Raw genomic sequence first — 18356 nt, 5'->3', positions numbered from 1 at the left:
ATGCTCAACATCACCTGAGTTTCAAATATGTTCGGTACCTTTTGCAAAGCTGCTACTAGCCTTTACACTTCTAGACTTCTTCAACCATAGGAAAGCGAGGCACTAGTGATACCTAACATGAACAAACTACAGCTAGCATCCAAGATTTGAATTCAAGTACAAAATTTAACCTATGGGGATAAAATGAAAGTTCTCAAGCACTTACCAGCACTGTCTATAAGTCTGTTAGAGCCAACCATCAAAATGCTTGTCCAAAAACCTCATCCAAGTCTACTGCTCATTGGAGTCACGACACACACTGATGCATAGCTCTTACAATAGCATTGTGCAGAAAATGCCAAAAGGAGGAGGAAGTGTTAAAACCAATCACAGTAACTAAGAGTCTTTATGATACAATATCAAAATGAGATAAGCTAGTTCAGACACACACCAAGAAAGCTGGAGAGTGTTACATCTCCCACGAACAACTGTACATGCATGAAGTCACAATTCTCTCCGGAGACCTTCAGACAACAGTATTTTATTGATCTAAGGTATCAGAAAACATCCAGGTTATGAAAAAGAAGATCAAGGTAGATAGCCGTGAGTAAAACTACTCTTGCGGAAACAATAGTAGAAAAAAAACAAACTCAGAACACAACGCTCTGGTTCAGTAGCGGTTCCAGAATACTCTGGAAGTATTTGATGCACATGCCCTACGCGGAGTCAACTCAACTCTGAAGAGTCCTCAAGCCCACACTGAGACCTGCCATCATTAAAGAAAAGGCAGAGCTACAATATTTGCACAAAGTGGGTGCATCGTAACTCATGCATAGCCTGGAATCTGGTCTTGAAAGCACATTAATACACAAGTACTGCCAGGTATCAGGTTTGATGTATGGAAGCCTATCAGCATTAGGAAGTGAAAATACTGATTGTCAGAATAACTGCTTGAAACTCAGAAGACTACTGTACAACACAATGCTGCACTACGGCGTTAATTTTGTTCATCATCTCTGACTGTAGCTCGATGGCCACTTAAGCCACCTTGACAGCCAGATCCAGCCACCCACCCCGCTGGCATTTGAGAGACCTTTCGTGGAGCTCAGCTAGTGGAGGGTGCCCCAAGCAGCACCCAGCAGTCAGATCAGCTCAGGCGGCGGGTTCCCAGCCTCTTGCTTCTCCGCTGAGCCAAATGACATGGTTTGCCACTTGGCAAGCGGGAAGAGTCTCACCTCCTCTTCCCCTCTCTACCAACCCCTTCGATAAGAAAGCAAGTCGATTCAGCTTATGAACCCAGCAAAAACGAGATCAAAACAAAAGCCTAAAACACAGACTTCTTGCCAGATTCATCTCTGGTCTTTTAACAAACTGAATTGATTTACTGGATGATCAGACAAATACCAGAGCCAGCATGAACTAAGCAGTAGGAACTGGGCCTCCTTTTATTAAAACCACAAACACGGTTGAGAAGGGGCTTCATCAGAGTTATTTACCCCTTTATCTTATACCACAGGTAGTGCTGCTGATCTGCTGCGATTTGTACTGATGGGACACAGTTTAGTAGAAAGATCACATAAGAAAAGACAAATAGGTCACTGAGGGGAGAAACCACTTGAATTTGAAGCACATTTTTTATTGGAGTGGCACAGAGAAGAGACTTATGCCTGTCTGAACAAAGACACAAATTAAAATGGTGTGTTGGACAGCAGTAGCTGCAGAAGTGTTGTTTTTTTTTTTTTTTTTTTTAGTAAACCAGTTAACTACTAGATGTACCATATAGAACACACAGCAGCACGCTGTAGCTGCACAGAAAAGATGTGTGTCGTGTCAAGTAGAGGCCTTTTACCTTTTCTGCCCATGTAAACATTATACCTGCTTGCTCAAGACAGCTATAGAGTAGTACCGCTGTGAGAGTCTGCAAGTGTACCCAGCACGGCTGAAGTTAAAACTGAAAAGAACGAGGCAGAAGGGATGCGAGACACCAAACCCAACATCTCGCTCCCATGGCGAGGGGGACACTCATTGCCCAGCTGCTCCCTGCCGGGCAGTCCTGCCTACCCCTTTTGCACTGCCTCTTAATTTCCTAAAAATATTTCCTCCTCCCCAAAATGATACTTTTCCTGCTGATTTGGTAAGTTAAAACAGCTTGGCCAAGGGTCCAACACTGAGGACAGTGAAAAAAGGAAGGAAAGAACAGGACCAAGACCAACAACTCCTGCTGCCGAAAGGAAGTAAAAGTGAAGTAACATTTAAAACTGAACCACAGGTTAAAGTTATCCCTTCCAAGAATCCAACCAGGAACACATAGTCACATTCCCTAAAGACATATAGATGCAAACAATCTAACATAGCATTACCTATAGGGCAAATTGTTATTCACAGGAAGCATAAGTTGTCCCTCGGGGGAAAGATCTACTAAGACACAACACTAGACTTGAAAGGGACATAGCCACACAAGCATGAGATGCACATTCAAAAATAGAAGGGAAGAGATTCTAAGCACAGAAAAAAGGATACAATTTTTTTTCTGTAGAAAGAAGATTTTCCATAGTCTCACATAATGCCAGGAAGGAGTGTCATCAGAGAACTAATTGAAAAAAAGAACACAATAATTTTCCCATTTCTTGACAAAGATGCAGGAGAACAGTTTGCTGAGATTTCTTTACCACTTACTGCAAAAACCACAGCATTAAAACCAGAATACCAAGATGGATTAAGTCCAATACATTCATTTTTAGGTTCAGCAACAGACTCAGACTTGATGTCAGTGTCTCCCACTGGGACAACCAGAAGCACTTCCAAGAGCCCCAAAAGCTACCACGGATAAGGACTATCTGTATTCCAAAACTTGGGGTGGGGTGGGGGGGTGTTTTGTTTTTTTTAAAAAAAATCCCATACAGAGACTACACCTTAATTTCCTTTATACTTTAGCTGAGTAGCATTTGCTGCAAATATGCCTGAAAAGCATTTCCACTAAGAAACTGATATTTAAACCGGCAATATCAGAGTCATCAGATTTTACTGCTTCTTTTCATGACAGAGAAAGAGCAATATTGATTAAATGTTAAGAGGAGTGAAGCTAATTAGAAGAGACTGATCAGACAGAATCTGGTGTCTGTTGTTAGAGGACAACAAGCTCAAGAATAAACTGGCTTATTAGTATAAGTCTGTTGGTAAAGTCTTAAGCAGCAGAAACTTCAAGTAGCAGCTGACTTAGAGATTTCACTTTTTCTTTTGTTGCTCCTCCTCTTGAGCATCACCAGAAGTAACACTTTCCAAGTTTCAAAGTCACCGGCCTCTGTGCAGGGAGAGAAACCAGTACAGCCCAGAAGAGGATCTGGTTTGCAGCTGGCTTAGAGCGAGACTCAGCTTCTCCTCTACAGCGAGGAATCACACAGCCCAACTCCCAACGTGCTCTCTTGACCACTAACTGCTCCTACCAGTGCTTAAAAAGGACACGAAGAGTCATTTTGTACTTTTTTTTTTTCTTTAAAAAAATGAAAGAGCAACTCGTATCCCATCCCTGTCCTCTCCACTCTTCCCACCTCCAGAGAGGATGAGTTTTCAGCAGGACCCAGGGCAGACTTGGTGGCCACGCTTGGGCTGCTGGCCAAGGGGCTGTCCCCTGACCACCGGAAGGAGAGATTTTAGGCAGGACCCCCCCCTCTGCCCTGCTGTTCCATCCCATTTGCTCACTCTGACAACAAAGCCACGCCTTTATTGAAAAAAAAACTTGGCCAGAAATCGGAGAAACAAAATTGCACCCAAAAACATGTAAACCCTCAAATAAAATTCCCCTCTGTCCTAGGAAACACTCTCCCCCTCCCAGATGGAGAGAGGGAAGGTGCAATGCCAGCTTTAGATCTCTGGAAATCTTTAGGAGCAAAGTCATTACACTGCAGCATTACTGGCTTCAGGTTAGTCATTTCATGCTTCCTGACCTTAAGTACCCCTTGGAAAGGGGAAAAAAAAAAGAAAAAAGAGCTAATAAATAATTGAAATAGTTCATTAGTAAATCACTGTGCAAAGTTAACAAGATTAATTAAATGCCTTCAGTTTCAGAGTGCTGGAGCTAAGTGACAAAGAAAACATCACTTGTGTAAAGATGCTTATACACAGGAAATATTTTATATTTCCAGTAAAGCAACACAACAATTCTGAAGTCATAGCCTGGACAGTTAAAAGACGATTAATGATGTTGTGGAGAGATTCCATTGGTTGTAAGCTTAACTCAGCCTTGAAGCAATCTTGCACTATTTTTTATTTAATTCAGATTTTCGGTGGCAATTACCATTCCGAAGCTTTAGACATCCACCCCGTAAGCACAGATTTCGCTGCCCATAACCGGAGCAGGGTGACTGGCCTAGGAGCAGAGCTCTAGGCTGGATTTATTTGCCTGCATTTCTATAACTGTTTTATTCGATATGCCTTCCCGAAGGAGCTGCAAAGCTGCCTGCTCACAGAGGGAGCTGTGAAACAGGCAGTTAGTGCAGCAGCGAATCCCGCCAACTCCACCAGAAGCCCCAGTCAGATTCTCCAGAGCACCTTCCTCCTTGCTTTACTTCAGCAAATATATGTACATGCACAGGATTCTCAAGGCTTTAGAGAACACTTCACAAAGCAATAGGTTAATTAGGCAGGAAATCAGCTGTTCTGTCCTGGAAGATACAGTTAAATTCAACAATAGCAATCTTTTGCCTAGTCTATTTCTAAAAAAAAAAAACAAACCCTGAAATATTAAAAAACTGCAGGCTCCCCTCTGTTATGCAGTGGTAGTGCTGTGACTCACCGCACAAACTATTTTATGTTCACAGAGTCTAAGAGCCAAGCATTTTCATTCCTGGTTTGTCAGGCTCGTTGAAAAAGTGGTCTATAAAGCCTCAATTTGGAAGAGCCATTATGGCAAAACAATCCTAAACAAAATCAAATGCAGAAGGTGGGACTGGACCCCTTCTGCCCACCCTACCTCAAGCTCTAAGCCATTAGATATAGCTGAAAACTTGGCTAAAACTAACTGGAAGTTAGTTTTGTCAGACACATGCCTGTTTTTTCAAAGACCGGTTAACGAGTTTGGCACAAGTTGTAGGGAGATTACTGTATAGCACGACTGCATCAACAACAATACTATAACAAGGTTTAGCATTCCTGGACTAAATACATTTCAACAACAAAGAGATCATTTTCATAAACTATGTACCCTATGTGGTTACAGCCTGCAGAACTGTATTTAAAATACTTGGCAGATCAAGCACATGAGGAGAGGGAAAAACTTAACTCCGCACACTAGACAACTACTATGATCCCACAGTGCAATCTGGGATGGAAAAAGTGGGGTGCATAAGAATCAGGGAGCAAAGCTTCGGATATATTCGGTAGTACCTGGAAAGCTGAGTTTTTGCATCCCTCAGCAGAGCTGGGTGGCAAGGAAGGTGACACACAACAATAACTTCTGCGAAAACCTTATTTTAGGGTTCAGTTCCTTAGCCTATCAAATAAGGGGAAAACTGGCACAAAACATAGCCAGCATGAATCTGACAAACCAATTCTGAGCTCAAACTGGTCAGCTCGGGTAGCAATGGTAAGCAGCAGAGAACACGGAGCTTAAGGATCATGCCTTACTATCTCAGCCCTCCCTGTTGCTTCTTGGAGATGTAGTATTAAGTTTCATCATCCAAGCGATGCACGCCAGCTCGCCCCACTGAGTCAGTTTTCAGTAGCAGGTGAAGAAAGGCAGGGAAGTCTTTGCAGTAAAAATACTTGTCTTGATGAGCAGCCGCGCCACTTCCATCTTGAGAACTCTACACAACCAAATCTATGTTCTTCCTTTAACCTTCTTCCCCCAAAGGGCTTTGGCTTTTTTATATTTTAACAGTTCTTGCCGTGTCAGAAATTGGTTCGTCTCCCAAGTTAACCCTATTCAAAGTCTTTGACCAGTAAGTCCAACCCTCACAGAACATTTCAAACACCTCCCCTTTTTTCCTTTGAGGAACAGGCTATACACGTGTCACAAGACACATATCAGCACGACACAGATGATTCAGGTTCCTTTCGGTTTTGCTTATCAAGAAGCTAATATTGGTCAGAATGCAAGTCTGACTGAAGAACAAGCAACCCTGAAATATTAGTTATGTGTTTATATGGGACACAAATCTCCTGGTTGATGTCTTCAGTTCAGAAAGGGGTCCCAAATAAAAGCAAGCAAGTTACTTCAGCTTCAGGTGTTACTTCCCAGCTGAGTGCAAGGATGTCTACACCCTCAGCCAACTCAACTACGGAAAGTTAATACACATTGATTTAAACCATCACATTTTAATTCCACTTTGCAAGCAGAGTAACACGGGCTCCCTTAAGCTATGAATGCAGTTTTGAAATTACTTTCCGCCTTGCTATTGAGGTAAACACGCAGACATAGCAACAGCTACTGAAGTGACGGAGTTACTGTCTGCCAGCTAGCCATAGTTCTGTAACCCTCAGCTCCCTCTGTTCTTAATTAAACTTGATTTCTGAACTTCCGTTCAGCATTATGCCACAAAAATAGTATGGTATCCTGTGACAAAGCCAAACAAGAGGAATGTATTCCTGTCCCTAATAACTCTTAAGATATGTAGATAAACAAGCATTTTTGCATGCCAAGTAACATAAGGATGGCTTAGCCACTTCAGGAACACAAAGACACCCTCCAAATTACCTGTCATTACATACGTTTTACTGTAAAATGGTTAGTAATATGGCTTTTCAGTAAAGAAAAGTCTTTGCATTTTGAAGGGCATTCATAACGGTGTGAACGAGACCTCAGGCACATCACTCCAGATTAGTTAGCAAGAACAAGCCCATTGTAAGGGTTACCACTGTTCACATCCCAATGGACCTTCTTCATCTTTCAGGTGATCAACGCATCATGCAGGAAGAACCACTTCTTTCAGGCTTTTCCAGTAAATTCTTAGGTGCTCAGCCTTTATTGTGAAGCAAGTCATGTTCAACCAGAAAACCTTAGGAAGTCATTCACTGGAAAATGAAAAAGTTGATAACTTAAATATGAAAGCCTGAGAGATTTCCTCAACAAGACAAGAATATTAAAAAATATCCTACCATATGACACCTTTCAAGGAGAAAGTTGCCATATACCTTTTCTGAAAAATTCAGCAAGTACAAAACAATATCTGTAGAGTAATTGGCTTGAAAAGTGAACTAAAAACACCACTGCCAACCTCAGATAATTGCTGGGGGTGGGGTGAGGGGGGACAGGAATCCTGACAAATGGTAACTGGGACATGTGGTAGAAAAGGAAAAAACCTTCAACCAAGAAATAGATGTAGAGCACTAGCAAGATTCAAGATGCTCAAGACTTCAGTGCTGTTTTGCTTTGATGTACTGCAAAAGAACATGCTGAGGAGGGACAAGGAGCACAGGATTCTGTGAGCCCAGAGACATCTGAACCCTATTAACATCCCTGAGCCAACATAGCCCAAAGGACATTGCTCACTCAAACGAAATAACCAGCTACAACCGCCTGCAGCTGTAGGTAGGAGACAGACAGCAGCATTGTTGAATCAGCTGAAGCCCAAAATAACAGCTGGAGAAACTGCTATATCAGGAACTCCCTGCATCCATAGAAATGAGCAAAGAGGTTCTGAAAACAGTGGCTGCAGTGCTTTTTTTGCCTGCTACCAGGTATGTGTGTTTGTTAGCAAGCACTAAGGTTTTGTTTCTGTAAGTCAGTCTTACCACTTGTCTTCCGTGGGCTGGGGGAACATCCAGAAAAGCTTTTCTTGTTTGTTTGGTCCTGTCCCTTGTGCAAGCACAGGAGAAGGCTGGTTTACATGCCACAGACTGCAAGCACAGCATGAGTCTGACTGAAAACTCACTAGGTCTGACAATTCTGCTTTTGACCCAAAAGGATAATGATGCCAGAAAAATTTCTCTTCAGTCCTCCTCTGCTACCCGTATTATCACCAGAAGGGGGGGGGGGGGGAACATCGAGAGCAGCAGGGAAACCCTAGTTTGATCAGCCCCAAGCTGCTGCCGAGCTGCAGCACCTCGCTGAGCATCTGACACTGCATCTCAGTTCCTGTGAGTCATTTCTGAGTCCTCCAACTGCAAGTTTGCAGTGACTGAGGAGGAGGAGGACGGGTAAGGGCTTTCCAGTGAAGTCAGCTTGTTTGAGACCGCTATCTTTCCCAGAAAGACAACCAGCTGTTTTGAATAGCCAGCTGAGACAGAATGTGTTGATAAAACACTTCCTCTTCAAGGACTTACAGTAAAAATAATTTTCATTCAAGTATAAGCCATTAAATATTACCACTACTTGGACCAAGCAGTCTCAGATATGTACTTTATGAATCAAGAACAGATTTGCATATCATCTTTAAAACTGGAGTTGTATATCTTTATATATGCTGTTTGAGTAAGCATGGAAGAGATCACACTATTTTTCTTTCAGGATGGGAAAGGCTACAGAAAACCCCTATAAACAGAATAGTACTTAAATACAAACTCCAGAGGAGAGAGATCTACCCAAACAGCATCTTAGTGATTGTATTCGTTATTTGCAAAAGAAAATTATGCAATACTTCATTAGAGAGGCACAAATTTTAGAACTACTACCCTGAACGCAAGTGCTCCTGCCACTGTTCTCAGAATTCCATAGAAGCAAAAATAACCAGAACACCGTATTAGGATCATAACTTCAAAATATAAAACAAAAATAAAAATAGATATCCCATTCCTCAACTCAACTGCTTTTTCAGGTTTTGGTATTTTGCAATTTGGCTCCCAAAACTAGCTCTAGATTCAGATCAAAATACAAAAAGCCAGAAAGACTGAAGCAGGAAGCTCAGAGATCAGCAACCTTGCTTTTGTTATGCCAGTCTTCTCATTTTTGCTCACCTCCAGGCAAGCATAACACATCAGGCCTGCACACTGTAAAGGCCCTGACAACTACGTACTTAAAGAGTATTTCTCTCTGAGCTCTTCTAGAAAGTTTTCTGTCATAATCATCCAGAACCCAACCCACAATGGGGGTCACACCGCACCGTAACACGTGCTCTATTTACAGGCAACTTACACAGCTAAAAAAGAAAACAAGTACACTGAACAAATAGAAACACAGCCAGCAACACCGCGACACCAGAACCAGCTGTACCAAAAGTGGGTTTGGTACCCAAACGATCTAGCAAGGGTCTACAAAAAACAGGGCAACACGACCAACGCAGACTAAACTCTGAAAAACAGCTTCAAGTCTACTTTGCAATAGGACATGCCACAGATGAAGGGCATTATATCAGAATTATTAGTTTAGTAACAGAATTATTGAGGCTTGGCACCAGAAGCTAGTCAGATATTGCTCAGTTTCCCTTCAGTGTAATAAAATTGTTACTAAGCTGCTTTATTTTGACTGGTCTTAGGCTAACCAAGTTGGGTATTTTCCTCTCTTCCTCCCCCAAAAGGAGAGAAAAAAAAAAAAAAAAAAGAGAGTCAGTGACTGCTACAGCCACAGGCTTGGGATCCTACAAGAGAACACTTAAGGTAGGATTCTCAAGAGTTACTATTGCTTAGAAGGTCTTCCAAATGCTGGTGTTTACCTCTAAAGGCAACTTCAAAAACTTCATCCCCCAGGAAGCCATTACAACTTTTCTAAAGACATTTACCCTCTACCTCGATAGAGAAATTATGAGGTTAGATGGTTCAGCATGTTCCAACAACCAAGACTGAAGAGATGACCAGAGACCAACAGGTACAATATAGACAGTTCTGTCTCTTACAAAACACATGACTATTTCAAAATGTTAAAAGAGTTGAGAAATGTCTCTGTGTTGAAAGTGCAGAATCCCACAGCGAGTGTTCTCTACTTGAGTCTTTTTTTACTGTGGGCAACAGTATAACGCCAGGCTACCAAATACGAAAATTCAGGTGTAGATAGATCACTGGTCAAAGAGTATGCACCAGAGCTATCTGAGTCCCTCCAACTGTCCTAAGCAACTATAAAAACTCACCCTAAAGTACACATACATCAGCCTCTTCCCTCCACTCTCCCCGCAGCGTCTTTGCAGCTCCTCCTTAGAGCTGGGGCCGACACTCGTGGATATGGCCCGTTGTGGTATAAAACCCCTACTTATTCACTCTTCTGCATGAGTTTTTCATCTACCGCATCTCCCTGAAGGAACTTACCATAGGATCAGACCAAAGCCAGAGAGAAAGCGGAAACAATTCCAGCAGCCCCAGCTCTAGCTGGCCTCGGCACGGTGGAGGCTGGGGTTTGACTAACCTTCAGCCGGCACGAACGGGCACTTCCTCACACACAGGTCATTTTGCCCCACCTTTTCTGCTTTCCCACCAACTCCACGTTCTTTGTGCCGGCACAACTGTTTGCACGGTTGGACAACGAACTTCAGTGAATTACGGTCCATCTAAAAACTCCTCAAAATGTATTATTTTTGCTGGATTATTACTTTGGAACTGGGTAATGACTGATAAGGAAGAGAGATACGGCTGAACTTGTTAACCAGGAAGACTGGAGTGGCAGAGACTTGTTTGATAAAACGCAAACACAGGAATAGCAGCGTCGTGAGAGGTGAGACAGCGTATGTCCAAGGCATCAAGAGGGAGACTGGGAAAAGTGACAGATTAAACCGATTAGCTCAAGCAGCTGCAAGGTGGTTCTGTATGTCCCAGCCTCGCCAAGGAGCTCCACAGGCTTTCTAATAATACCACATAAGGGAATGTGATTTTTTTTCAGTTTTGTCTTACAATCTAAAAGGATCATGCATACGCTCACAGCTGTGTTAAGAATATTAAGGTTGCCTTGGGAACTTACAGTGCGCATAAAAGAGCTGGATTAGACTAATTACCTTGCCTCGGTACACAAGGTAGTTGTTCACCAAGTCTGATGAAAAAGAAGTACTCTAAAAGGTGTATGGCCATTAAGTATTTCTACTGCAAACTATTCAATCCCGCTCTTTGAAGACAAAGCTAATGTTTTCTTTTCAGTTTGTAACAGCCATCACTACAGCATTCAGCTACTTCAAACAATTTTCACAACACCCTTATTAAACAATCTCTCAACACAAAACTAATTAACTTATTATAGAGCAGCCCAGGCTATCTAGGAAGATCATAAGACAGATGTTCACATAGCAAGCCACATGCAAGAAGTTACCATCTCAACAATTCAAAGCTAGCCCATTTCAGCACATACCAGGATGCAGACCATGAAAACTAACAAGGTTTGTCATTACCATCCCAGAGCGGCGGCAGCAATTTCTTAGACTGCTTGAGCTGTTTTGCCAAGTGCAAACTTGTGCTTTACCAACAGTGGAAATGAGGAAGAGAAATCAAGACTTGTTAGACACCTAAATAGTAAGCATCAAGAAGTAGAAAAACATGGAAATAGGCCTTGGGAGTAAACATTAAATAATGAATTCATATTGGAGTCCATTACCCATAACAGTAGTCATCATCACTTAAAAGTCAGGAGAAAATGAAGATGAACGTGTACTTCTTTCAAGCCTTTAAAACCTCATAGTTCAACAACAAAGATGACTAACCTCGCAACAAGTCAAGATATCTGTAAGCCAACATGACTACAACTCTGAGCGCTTCGCATTGGCGAGATCACACTGAGGATCTGTAAGCAGGTAGTTTCACCTTACACTAAAGACGTCATGAAGCAGCATAACCTACAGCTAACCTATGGAACCCTACGGCACAAGATGTTTTCAAGGAAGCACAGAAAACAGGACTGTACAGCAGGAACTGCATAATGAGGTGAGTCAGTTATATTAAACAAGGTTGGTCACCCTGAAACTACAGGAGGAAAATAAACACCTACCAGGCTCTGGCCAATGGGCATAATACAAGTGTCTGCTTTAATGAGCAAGGAATTTAAAAAAATAATCCCCTAGAGACTCTTTCTTAAGGGAACTGGTACAGGACACTCAAATAGAATGACAAAGTTGAGTCAGCAAAACAAATTTGTGCCGCCTGTTTGCTTTGATGAACATTGTCCAGCCCTCCCCGCCGTGGTTAATGAAATTCAGTTTCGAAAACCTATAGGCAAAAAAACCCCCAACTCTAGCCTTTGCAGCACCTTATCTTGTGGAGCGGAAGAAACTACAGAAAGTAGCTGTGAAACTGCTGTCAGAGCTCTTTCCATAGCTCTTCCCATCTCTTCCCTAATAGGGGCTATTGCACATGTCCCTATCAATAATTCAGAGAAGGACATGAAGTATCACCTCCCATCTGTATTTCATACAGGAATGTTTATTACCTTTAACTGAACCACAATAAATATTTACAATTTGTATTTTTACTAGTCCATCCACTCAGTTGCAAAAGCAGTACCAAATTAATTTCTGCAGCACACAGCGCCTGACACCCAAAAAAGAACCAAGTTTTCAATAAATAGCTCTTCCTGTTCTACTTCCTTCTATATACAAACATCTGGGCTGCGTGCCCAGCTGACTTTATTTAAAATAGTTTTAATTGCTTTATTACCTGCTCTGCTGTAATCAATGCTTTTTAATACATTGTTTCTTCCTGCTTCTTCGAAAGAGCCTTCTCCCATGTAGTCTACCACCATGGCCATTAAACAATTAATAAGGTTTGGGGTTTTCTTCCCAAGCTCACTGCTACAAATCTCGAGTTAACTCTAAGATCAGGAGCTTTAGCTTTATTTTGTTTCAGTCATTTTGAAAAGCCACACTTGCAGTAATGACATTCTGCATGAAATACAAATACTATGAACACAATTGACAACATGACGTCCAAGCAGCCCTCTCCATCTCAAGATGGTTCCCAACCAACCTGTTGTGCCAACAGCTGATGCCATGAGTCAACGTTATAGTTCCACGTCCTCGGGGTTTCACCAGTCCCATCATCGCTTATGGGTATATTAAAAATATGAACCCAGAAGTTATCAGCTCCCATAACTTACGAAGATATATTGCTAGTAGTAAGTGCTGTGAGTTTGGTTTTGTGGATTCCCCGCCTCTTTAAAGGAAACTGATCATAAACATAAGTCAGTACATCATATTCCAGAAGGCACAACCTAGTTTTTAATTATTTTGAGTTTAATCTTTCTAAGGATATACTCAATAAGCACTTTTCAGTGTCATTTTCCTAGATGTACAACGTTTCAGGATAGGAAGTTCTCTGGAGAGAGGCTAGGTAAGTCAACACTAAGAAACTTGATTTATGCCACGAACCGAGCGGGTACACATTTACCTAACAAGCTCTCCAGAGCCATGCTAAAACATAAGGACAGGCTTGAATAAGTGAGCTATTTGCGTATTTGCCCGGATAAAAGTTTGTAACAGAAAAAACAAGCATGCTAGCTGAAAAATGACAAGAGCACTGACGTTTTATAGCTTTCTGTAGAGATACAGAGGATTTCCTAACGTGACCAAAGAGACCCTGGTACGTATGAGGGGGAAAGATGCATTTACATGTCACACCATTTTCCCCCCTCCCCACTCCTAACTGTATCAGTGAATGAGTCCAGGAGTTGCGCTGGCGGAGAGAGGAGTCCCACCGCTCTCGCTCTCATGATTCTGTCCTTGTCTTGTTCCACTTTTGTTAAAAAGATCGAGCCAGAGCCGAGAGCGCAACAGAAGCACCGGGCTCACGCTGCCTCACACGAGCAGCTGACGGCAGTCATGGAGTTTATTATCTGTTGAAATCTTCACCCACGGAAAGTGTGCTCTTTCTGATGTACTCTGCAATATGCCGGGGGGGGACTGGGGGGTGTCATTTGATCCATGTATTCTTATTGTTCCACTTGCTTATTAGGCAGCAAGTGCCATTGAGAAGTCAGGCGCTGCTAAATTTTTAGATCAGCTTGTAATCATCCAAGAAACAGATGGCGATTACAGATTCTGGGGGCGGGGAGGGGGGTTTGTTTGGTTTTGGTTGCGCTTCCCGCCCCCCCCCCCCCCGACTTGTACAGTATGGTCCATAACTGCATCAGGCATTCACTCTCTTCTCCTAAATATGTTTAATTTAATGGTTGACACAGTAGGTGAGGTCTCCAGCAGTCCATTCTTTACCTCAAAATTAGTTACAAAAAAAAAACCAACAAGAACAAACCCGTTTCTATTAATTTTCTTCCATCTTTGGGGGTGATATGTTTCAAAGGACCTAAGCTTAGTAGTTCCCTACAAATTCCACGCCTTCCTAACAAGCTTCTAACAGAAGCAGGCAACTGACACGAGCAAGAGCAGACACACCATCACTGTGCCCAGGACGACCATCATAGGCTGCAGAAAACACAGAATACCTCCGGCTTTCATTTTTGGCACAGAAAGCAAGGAGGGAAGAATTACTTCCAAAAGCATTAGGCAAAAAGTTACATGCCACTTCCCTTCCCTTCCCTGGAAATTCAGCAGCAGCAACAATATGGAAGTAAGAATAAGGATGTTATTAACCATACCAGTTGTAAATGAAATATTATTACAATTATGTTAACTAGCTAAAAATATGGCTTTAAGTCATACTAACCACCGAGTTTAAGTATTTGTTTCAGCAGCACAGCCAGATTATCTTTGACACAGGGTAAAAGACGGAGATAAGATCAACTCTTAATGATGCAGATGCCTGCAAGATCCAAGCGCACTGACAATTAGTCTTTGCTGCTACAAGTCATCAGTATTATAATCTCATCTGCAAAATGGGACACAGTTGCTTTCCCTTTCACTTAGCAGAAAGTTTCGTTCAGCAGCGTATTTCAGCATACCGAGAAACGAATTTACAGCTCTGAATGTGAGCACCTATTTTCTTGTTAAAGATACTTGGGTAATGCTTACGTGCTTTCCCCTTGCATGCTGTTCTAAGTTATTACTGAATTTGACTGCATTACCAAGGAGGATTTTGCATTAGGTATCTCTCTACTTCTACCTAAACAACTACTGAGACACCAAAAGCAATGCGCTTACAGCTTCTTGGATGGGTGGGGGGTGTAATTTATAAGAACGCTGGGTAACGGACACCTCCCTGCATTAAGAATTCACACCTTTGCCGCAAGCCCTCTGCTTGGCGACACCAACACTCGAGATCTCCCTCTCGAGTCACGTTTCCTCCTAGGACAGGAGTGTTAAGATAACAGTTCTTGTAACTTTTTTCTTTAGATGGAGCTTCTTCAGACATGCAATTTAAAATCTGAAAACCCTCCAGAACTCAGTTATCAATTATCTTGGCCCTAAGATCAAAAAGTTAAAAAGCCTACAGAAAAAAAAAGATCTGTTTTTCCCTTTTTGTCTTCCCCGAGTGCTTCCTTCCAGTATATGCCGCATCCTGTCAGAAAACGTGGAAATGGCATCTCAGCTTCTCCATTTCAATACGTATTTATCCCCCAAGACAGTAAGACTCAGAGACTGCTATTATCTCGTTAACTGATACGCACTGCACTGGAAGTAGCCTTAAATAAGATTTTTTTCAAGTGACTACTATGTTCTAAGTTTATTTTATTACTGACATCATGAACCACGATCTCTGCTCATTTCCTAGTCTAACCTTTCCTTACGGATTTCTCTTTATTCTGCTCAGAAACTCAAGGATCCTTAATTCCTGCTCTTAATGAATCCACGTGCAAAATTCGTATTTCTCCCATGGTAAATTCTTAATTGCGATAACAGAGTCTGCTCCAGCCACACCAAACGCTTATTTTCATTTGCTGGGGACTGTCACATCAAACATTACAAACCGACAAGGGCAAGCATTTAACAGAGGAGCCTGCAACACTTCAACCCTGTGTTCTTGGCTAAGGAGAGATGTTTAGATTTGGACACATCAAATTAACTTTTTTTTTTTACGCTCTCTCATTCGGAGGGATTGTGCTTCCACGTGACCCAATTCACGACTACACCTGGCAGCAGGGTAAGAGAAATGGAAGAATATCTGCAGAAGCCACAGCGGACACTCACGCCTACAACCATCATCTTTCTATGACCACAAAACCACCTTTCTCTGAGCCTGTTGTACTGCTGAGCTTGCTCTGTGAGCTCCCCCCCCCCCCCAAGTATTTTAGTTTACAATTTTTAGTTGTATATCCATGAACCAGTATGCTTATTTATGATATTTTCTAATGGGGACAGCTATGTACACCACCGTATGCGATCGCAGGAGTCCTGTACAGCGTTGTGCTTGTCACTATTCACGTTGCTATCATTTGCAGGCTACTGGAGAGGTCTTTCCTCTGAAAGCGGTGGTATTTCCAGCACAAGCACATGTAGCAACAAGCTGTTGCAACAGGAAGATCTCCGCTCCCGTCAGAGATCTTCTCCCCCTCTCCCCGGGGAGACGGCCGACAGCTACCGCGCTGCCATTCAGTGGAAGTCTCTCACCCTGTAATTATCAGCTTGCTTCCTTTCACCAAAGAGGCCTGTTTGGGAACTTTACTATGAATAATGCTAGCCACTAAAGAAGGCTCAGAAGAAATCATGTATTTAAGCCCAATTCTGGCAAACAGCATAGCGTGCACTTCCATCGCTAGACATCTTTTTGCTTGGCAGATCAATATCTCGTTTCTTATCGGTTCGTGACATAGGATGTCACTGCTTACAACTGACCTACAGAAAGCTGGAGATCCTTTGTCACCATTTCCTACCGACTCGGGGCTATCTTCAGCAGACTATTTAACCTCAGCAGAGCTTCCTCTCTGCCATCCATACCACATTGGTACGTACAGCCGAAGCATTTTCCCCCCAGACCATCACTTCAGGCACTGTGACATAACAGGGCTTAGCCTTGATGCTCACCCTCCAGGCTTTGGGGCAAAAACTACCAAAATGTACACAAAGGGGATAAAAAAAAACAGCCAACCCCACGGGATTTGTATGTGTAGGAAACAAAAGGAACATCACCTTAACAGAACAGACTGCTTTGCCTGTTTCACGAAGCTGTTACAACATTCGTAGTCTAACCCCAAATCGCACGTTGACAGTTATTCTTAGGTCTCCAGGAGCAACCAGAAGCGACAATATAAACGTGCCGACTCCGCACCGCCGAGAGGAGAGAAGTTTTGGGCTCAACCGCCCCGATACCCGATTCCAGCTGATCTTCGGGGCCCCGCACTTTTAACCTGCCACCGCAGCTATTTAAAGATGTAAAGCTGCCGCCTGAGCCTCATAATGCCCCCACCATGTGACGTCTCTCCCAGCCTCCTCGTTTTTGAGGCTGAACCGCGGCAGGACGTCGCCGCCGCACCGGGGGCACGGAGCAGCCCGCCGCCCGCAGGGTGACCCAGCGCCCCCGGACGCCGCAACTCTGTCCCCCCCCACCCCACCCCTCGGGAGACTCCGGCTGGGGCAAACTGCACGGAAAACGGTAAAAACTTCGCTGGTTAAACGCTAATGACGGGGTATTTTTATTTTTATTATTCCCCCCCCACCCCCGCCTTTTCACCGCAGTACATTTGCGCAACGCCCGCTGGCGGAGCGGCCCCGGCTCCGCCGCCAGCCCCGTCCCCTCCCGGGCACCACCCGCGCACCCGCCGGAGCGGCGGATGGAGGGGACACCGGCTGCCGCCGGCACCCCCCGGCTCGGTGGCGGCGCTCCCGACCCCCCCGCCGGGGCAGAGGGCGACAACCGGCGGGTGGCTCCCGGGGGCACGTACCTCCCCGCTCCCGCCCGTGTCCCCGCATCGCCACCTCCCCCCCCTTCCTCCCCGCATCCCCCCGGGGAGGGATGTCCCGGCGGGGAGCCAGGCGCGGCGCTTACCGAGTGGTTGACCCCCCACATGAGGACGCTGAGCAGCGGGTCGCTCGCCCGGAACAACTTCACTTTTTGCGCCACGAAGTGTTTTTTCTTGGTCTTGGTTTTACTCGCCATGACGGGCACGATGCTGCTGGGGGCCGCCATGGCGCAGCCGGCGGGGCGGGAGGAGGGGGGGGGAAACGGCGGGCGGACGGGAGGGAGGGAGGGAGGCAGGAGAGAAAGGAAGGGGCGAGTCAGCGCCCCAGCCCCGCGGGCAGGCGGCGACCGGCGGCGGCGGGCTGGTAGCCGCGGGATGCCGCGCGCATCCCGGCCTGGCCGCCGGTGCCGCGCGCTGAAATGGCCCCGGCTCGCGCGCGCGCGCGCCCCGGCCCCGCCCCCCCCCTCCCCCGCGGGGGAGCCACCGCCCGCCACGCACCGCGCCCCGCCCCTCCCCCCCCCCCCCGCCGGCGCGGGAACGGCGGGGGAGTTTCGGTTCCTGCCGCCGCACTGCGCGTGCGCCGCCGCACCCCCCCTTCCCTCGCGGTGCGCATGCGCTGCCGGGGAGGCGGCGGGGACGCGGGGGATGGAGCGGGGCTTGCGGAGGCCGACCCCGGCTCGGCACCCTCCCGGAGAAGGTGGTTGTCATAAAGTGGTTCGGGTTGGAAGGGACCATAAAGATCATCCAGCTC

The 18356-nt window shown here is 44.7% G+C and overlaps 1 protein-coding gene across 9 annotated transcripts in view; it reads right to left on the bottom strand.

The window, feature by feature from the left end:
* Positions 1 to 18060, bottom strand: part of PIP4K2A (phosphatidylinositol-5-phosphate 4-kinase type 2 alpha) — a 116916-nt gene extending 98856 nt beyond the window's left edge. For 3 of the 9 annotated variants that reach the window (XM_074574485.1, XM_074574482.1, XM_074574487.1), the window contains exon 1: positions 17692 to 18054. In XM_074574485.1, the coding sequence (XP_074430586.1) occupies positions 17692 to 17832 (141 nt within the window). In that variant the 5' untranslated portion in view covers positions 17833 to 18054. Of the gene's footprint in view, positions 1 to 5601; positions 5867 to 17691 lie in introns of those variants that run through there. The other 6 variants (XM_074574489.1, XM_074574486.1, XM_074574490.1 and 3 more) reach the window with 4 other exon arrangements.
* Between the last annotated feature and the right edge of the window lie 296 nt (positions 18061 to 18356).

The sequence above is a fragment of the Larus michahellis genome, chromosome 2 (genome assembly GCF_964199755.1).
Source record: "Larus michahellis chromosome 2, bLarMic1.1, whole genome shotgun sequence".
Lineage (NCBI taxonomy): Eukaryota > Metazoa > Chordata > Aves > Charadriiformes > Laridae > Larus > Larus michahellis.
Note: the sequence above shows the minus strand (reverse complement) of the source record. Positions and strands in the feature narration are given on the sequence as shown.